Here is a 7028-nt window from a genome sequence, read left to right on the forward strand (position 1 = left end):
AAGATTTTTGGCATGCCATACCTGCAAAAGTATTCTTTATACATACAATTTACCACATTTTCCGCGGTAATCTTCCGCAGGGGAAAAATCTCCACCCACTTACTGAAATAATCCACCATAACAAGAAGATACTGATTACCTTTGTTGGACTTGGGATAGGGTCCCATAATGTCTACGCCTACCTTTTCCCCTGGTTCCGTTATCTCGGGGACTTGCATTAGTCCGGCCGTTTTCTTCTGGTCGAACTTCGTTATCTGGCATGTATGGCATCCTAGTACATATTCTTTTATGTCCTTTCTCATTCCAGGCCAATAGCAACGTTGTTGTATTTTTTTCGTAGTCTTTCGTACACCTAAGTGGCCAGCAGTGGGATGATTGTGTAGTTCTTGTAATACATCCTCTCGTAAGTTGTACGGAATTACTGGTCTGTAACCTCCAGTGTCATCTGTTTTCCGGCTATAATATAAAACATCATTTACTAGCCGGTAATGGGATGACTTACCTACTATTTCTGCTGACATGGCTGGGTCATTTGGTAAGTTCCCAGTCGCTAAGTAATCGTATAGTCCGCTCCACTGTGAATCAGTTCGTTGAGCGTCTATAAGGTCTTTCTCTCGTTCAAATGTTGTTACCGCTAACAATTTTGCGGTTATGTCCGAGTCGTTACTTAGTTGTGGATCTTCTAATGGACGTCTAGATAAAGCGTCTGGCAATTGATTGTCCTTTCCACTTCTATGTTGGATTTGGAAACTAAATTCCTGCAATCTTAATGCCCATCTCATTAACCTACCTGAGAGGGATGTAGAACTATTAAGCCATCGTAATGCAGAATGGTCCGTTACGACGGTGAATTTGGTTCCGTCTAGGTAGATTTTGAACTTCTCTGTAGCCCATACAATGGCTAGACATTCAAGCTCCGTGGCCGTATAGTTCCTTTCGGCTGCGTTTAAAGTACGGCTAGCGTATGCAATGACTTTCTCCTGGCAAAGCACTGCTCCCAGTCCTACCGTGCTAGCGTCTGTATATAACGTATAGGGCACACCTGGCCTAGGAAGCTGCAAAATAGGTGCAGTTATCAACTTACTTTTTAGCTTTTCAAAAGCTTGCCGGCATTCTTCCGTCCACTCCCATCGTTTCCTTTTCCGCCGTAATTGATACAATGGTTCGGCAATAGTTGCGTAATTAGGTATGAATCTACAGTACCAGCTGCACATTCCTAAAAAGGTGCTAAGATCCTTCGTATTTCTGGGCGTCGGAAACTCTCGAACGGCCCTTACTTTTTCATCTTCCGTCGCAATGCCTTTATTGCTGACTTTAAATCCCAGGTACTGAACGTCTGGGCGGCAAAAGTTACTCTTAGCCAACTTAATGGTTAGTCCTGCAGCTGCCAATCGTTTGAGTACATTGGTCAAATGTTCGATGTGTTCTGTAAAAGTAGATGAGTATATAATAATATCGTCTAAGTAAACTTGGCAATACTTCCCTTTTTCTTCCTTTAGGACTTTGTCCATTAGTCTTTGGAATGTTGCCGGGGCGTTTTTGAGTCCAAACGGCATGACCAGGAATTCATACAAGCCACTATTCGTAATAAAGCTTGTCTTCGGTCTGTCTTGTTCCTTTAATGGCACTTGCCAGTAACCAGACGATAAGTCCAAGGTAGTTATAAAGTTCGCTTCTTTAAGCGAAGTCAGTAATTCTGAAATAATCGGTAAAGGATATTTATCAGTCACTGTTACCTGATTTAGCTTTCTATAGTCAATACATAATCTCCAATCGCCCGTTTTTTTCTTGACCATGACGACCGGGGATGCCCACGGAGAATTTGATGGTTGGATGATACCATCTCTTAACATTTCCGCTATCTGGCGGTTCATTTCCTTTAACTTTACGTCAGAGTATTTATACGGACGTCCACATACTGGTGTCGCTTTGTCAGTGACGATTTCATGTTCTATCATATTAGTTAGTCCCGGCTTATCTGTAAACAGTTGCGAGTATTGCAATAATACATTTTTCAAAGTTACTAACCTTTCACCACTTAAAGTGGTTTGGAGTTCGTCCCACTTAGGTGAAATTCTCTCTTTGGGATGACTTACGTCCAAAGAAATTGTCAAATTTTTAAAGTCCATTGTTATTCTATGATTCTTGGCGAAATCACGCCCTAGTAAGCATGGCATTATAAGTCCTTTTACTACTACGCACGCCTGTCGAAGGGTAACACTTCCAATCTGGATTTTTGCCAGGAATTTTCCAATGGAGGTTCCTTTTCCTCCTTCAATGGCTAACTTAAAATTCGGTCCTGCTTGTAACCGAATATTTCTATTCTGCAAAGAAATTCTCCTCCACACTAACTCATTGATTAAAGTAAAGTCAGAACCCGTATCAATCCGGGCTGAGGTTAGTACTCCATTAATAAAAATATTTACCTCAGGCAACTTGGAGGCTTCACTCACGATTAGTCCTACGGTGGAGGTATTTGGATCCATATCGGAGACAGGATCCTCCCCTCGCTGTCTCCGGTTTAGTTTAAAGGTTTTCTTTTTCCATTACCCTTCCTTTTCCAGGTTACTTTTCTTTCGGGACTATTGGGCGTCTTGACATTTGTTTGATCATTTTGTCCTTTCCCTTTTGGACAATTCCTCGAAAAATGTCCCACCTCACCACATGAATAACAGGCCATGGGTGACTTTGCCGGTGCAAAATTTTTCGGCTCTAGCTGCTTACTTACTTTTCGACAGTCCTTAATCTGCTTTGCACTGTCAGGAGAACCTTGGTCGTTTCGTCTAAATTCGTACTCTTTCGCAGTACGTACTAACTCGTTTAATGAATAAGAACGGCGATTTTCCAGATACTCACGTAACGGAAGAGGCATCTGGGCAACTACACATTGTATAATTTCCTCATCTCGAGCTAAAGGTCTCCACGTGCGGTATAGCTGCACTGTGGTCCATATAAACTGCTCGACTCCATTGGTTCCTGTGTATTGTCGACTAAATAGTTCTTTAGCGACAGCTACTTCGTCAGCTAAAGGAGCGTAAAGATCCAGAAAAGATCGCTTAAACAACGGCCAACTGTTGCCGATTCGGTGGCGTCCTTCATTCTTCCACCACATTGCTGGGCTACCGCGAAGACAACTAGCGGCAGTATCAACCCATCTAGTGTTCGGTATTTGGTTTACCAGGAAATGCTGTTCGAGGTCCTGCAAGAAATCATTAGCAGTTAATGCTGACCTACCGTTAAATTGGATGGCTGGCGGCGGCGGTGCAGTCTGAAGCCAGACCATCGATGCATTAGATGTAGGCACTTCCTGTCTCGGAGTAGAAGTTTCGGGCCGTACAGCACTTGTAACGTTCGGTGTTGTTGGCTCTACAATTCCAGACGTGACACATGAAGTCAGATGAGTCACGGCATTTGACAAGGATGACACTTGTTGCAACAGTACTGACAATTGTTGTTGCAACTGGTTATATTCGGCTCGGGTGACTGGTGCACTATCTTCCATTTTTTTGAGATTACGAGGTGTTATTCCTCTAAGCTAAAGTCAATATCAACAAAGAAAGCAACAAAGTCTAATATTAACCTTTAGAGTCCCTGTTCGGGCGCCAGTTGTAAAGTACTATTTTAATTTACAACGATTATCGACTCTACCGTGTCGGAAACAACCGTTAACCTACCGGGTACTTTACTCGGATTCGCGTTAGCGTGCCAGGCCTGGACTTTAAGCGTGCACCGAATTAAATAAAGACAATATTTGTCAATAGAAAAAAACCAAAGATTTAATTAATCGTTTAGCAATAACTATGTACAATATTTAGTAAAATCAAACAATAATTTATTCAAAGAAATTCAACAAAGTCAACCCGACAATTCTCGATTCAAATCTATGTCTAACTTAACTCTATTCCCCTTGGGAATCCGACAAAACCAAAAGTTTAACTTATAACAATAATTCTTATAAACTAGAAATCCTAATCGTCACCTCAATATACTCGGAACCTATTTCCTTAAACTCTCAAGACTTTCTCAGACTGTCGATCCAAACTTCGAATCACTTCAAAATCACCTTGGAACTACTCGAGATCCTATCGGACACCTCTATTACTGCTGCGAAGCTCACCAAGCTCGTTGCTATCAGAATTCACCTCACCGTCTTCACTTGAGACTCGGGATTTATAGTGTGAGGTGACGTCACAATTCTGAATGCGGTCACTCCCCTCATTTACATACTTAAATGCTAACAATAACGTTTTTCATCGTCTGGCAGCCCTTTTTCCGACAGTTTACTCACTAACCTTTTACATTATTTGTTTTTACAATTCTTTCCGGGACGTTTTTATTACTTAAGGTTTAGCGAGTTTTATTTCGTGCTTGTAGGTTCTCCCCCCCCTCTTCTCGGTGCGGACCTATTCTTTGCCGCTCGGGGCGCGAAAATGTGCGTGAGTCCTATGGCGCTTTTCTTTCGTCGGTGAGTTGGGTTTTAATTCTTCTCTTTTTAATTACTGAAGGTGAATGGTGAGGAAACCTTCGTCCTAACAAAACATAAGCCCCAAACAAAAATAGAATAATAAGCAAAATAAAAGTAAAATAAAAATAACGCTCGGACTTTGGTTTCTTACAAGGGTATAGCTCCTGGGAAACCCTGGTGTGACAATCTATGGGAGTCTCCCATGTGACGGCATCACCTTGTTGGGCCCCATGGTGGGTGGGGTCACTAGGAGCTGAATATAAATTCTTAAATATGGATCCTAAAAACAACAAACAAGCGACGAAGAACCAGACCTCCAGCAAACCTGCTTACTTAATAGTACATGCAACTGGAGAAAAACCTTTTGCTAAGTGTTCTTCCTTTTTGATTAAAAAACTATTCGAATCAACCATCGGGCATTTAACCTCTTAATGTATTAATTAATTAGAACTCTATATAAAAATCAATAAAAAATACTTAAAACTGAAAAAAAACGAAAGAAATGTGTTAATTTTGAAGAAAAAGCTTCAAAGTACAATTTCCTTTTTCTCGCCTTAGCGCGAAATCTGACACCGATGAGTCATTGTTTACACAGCTGGATGACCTTGAGAACAGCTGGTGTCCTCTTTCGCGGGACATTCTCATGAAACTCTCAGGAGGAGAAGGGTAAAAAGTAGGGTGAATACTAGATGGCGGTATATTTCTAAATATTTTTTTAAAATTACGATTTTAATTGAAATTTCCGACCCCCCCGACTTAATTAAACGTATATATAATAAAATCTATTAATTAAAAAAATTAAAAAACTATTGGATGTTGTTTTTGACAACAGAAAATAGCTTTAAATAACTTTACCGAAGTAAAATCGGCGCTCTAGAACTTTAGAAGGATGAATGAAGTTTTATAAAAAAATCCCATAAAAAAACAATTGAGCGTTAATCGTGCGTCATTAAAGGTTAATTAAAATCGCAATAAAATTTTTTCGCGCGGGTAAAAATTTTTCAAAAAATTTGGAGACTTAGAAAACATTCCAAAGATGCAAAAAAAAAAAAAAAATTTTTCCGGGCCAAAAGTACCGTTTTGTTTGTAACGCTATGAAACTTGCCCGAGTTAACTCGGGTCCGGACGGAAAGCGGTTAAAAAAAACGCAAAAATTGAGGTCAGGGGATCTACTAGTAGAAACAGCCTCTTTTCAACAAACAGTAAAGCTTTTGTCAATGAAGACTCTTGGAGACATGGCAATTTTCGGTCACACCACACGGAAGTTTGAACTCATCACGTGGTGTGATATCTGAGTTTGACTTGATGTCTGAAGACGAATCAGACATTCAGATCGGCCTCTCAGACCAAGGTGTCGCTTCTGTCCGACGCATTTCGATCCGTCGAGACGGCAAGTTGATACCCACAAAACATTTAATCCTCACGTTCAACAACCCTGCATTGCCATCCTTTGTTACAGCTGGGTATCTGCGCTGCGCAGTTCGTCTGTATATTCCAAATCTGCTGCGTTGCTTCAAATGCCAGCGATTTGGACATTCCCAGACGTCTTGCCGAGGCAAAAGCTTATGTGCACAGTGTGGAACTGAAGGTCACGACAGTACTGAATGTAAAAGTACTCCACACTGCTGTGAACTGCAAAGATGCCCATCCTTCCTACTCCCGGAAATGCCCTGCATGGCAAAGAGAAAAAGAAATTCAACGGGTAAAAACTGTGAAAAACATATCATATCCAGAGGCTCGTCGCATGGTCACTCCAAGTGCACCTATGCAACAAAAGACATTTGCTGCCGTGTTGAAATCTACTAAGACATGTGGGGTTCAAACAGATATTTCTGTATCCCCAAGCGAATCTCTTACACGCCATGCAAGATGCTTATTGATCCCATCTACACAATCAGAAGAAAAGTAGATCACAAAGACTAAACCTCTGTAAGTAAATCAGGGGTAACAACCAGAAATGTGGGTTCTAAAAAAGCCAGTAAGAACCCACTTAACAAACAAAGTGAAAGCAGCCCTCTCTAAAGTTTCAAAAAAATCAGAAGCTCAATCTGTGAGCGAGTTTTCTGACATATCTGACGAAGAGCCTAATACGGAGGTTACGAAACCAATGTCACCTCCAAAAGAGAGACCCCCTGTTAAATTAAAGAGGGATACCCTCGCAAAGAATGCTGCCTCAAACACATAATGGATTATAAAATAATCCAATGGAACTGTCGTGGTTTCCGCAACAACTTCTCTGACGTTAAACACTTGACATCATCTACTACATCTCTCTGCGTGGCACTCCAGGAAACACATCTAAAACCTGGAGAGAAAATTTCTTTAAAAGGATTTCATCTATACCGTAAGGATGATGACAGCCACACCCGTGCCAGTGGAGGTGTGGCTATACTGGTTTCAAACTGCCTCTCTTTCTTACCGGTACAAATAACAACAGAGCTGCAAGCTGTGGCAGTCAGAATTTCAATTGGCTTTACTGTCACAGTTTGTTCCATATACTTGCCACCAGATGTCAGAGTCAATGAGGATGAACTGGATTCCTTGGTTGAACAGCTGCCAACTC

At 41.2% G+C, this 7028-nt stretch overlaps 1 protein-coding gene across 1 annotated transcript; it reads right to left on the reverse strand.

Annotated features, from left to right (window-relative positions):
• Positions 1-2521: 2521 nt before the first annotated feature.
• On the reverse strand, positions 2522-3502 carry LOC136985857 (uncharacterized). The gene has a single exon (XM_067283227.1). The coding sequence runs from the start codon at positions 3500-3502 to the stop codon at positions 2522-2524; it is 981 nt and encodes a 326-aa protein (XP_067139328.1).
• Positions 3503-7028: the final 3526 nt, after the last annotated feature.

Source organism: Centruroides vittatus, unplaced genomic scaffold (genome assembly GCF_030686945.1).
Source record: "Centruroides vittatus isolate TY-2023 unplaced genomic scaffold, ASM3068694v2 contig_98, whole genome shotgun sequence".
Lineage (NCBI taxonomy): Eukaryota > Metazoa > Arthropoda > Arachnida > Scorpiones > Buthidae > Centruroides > Centruroides vittatus.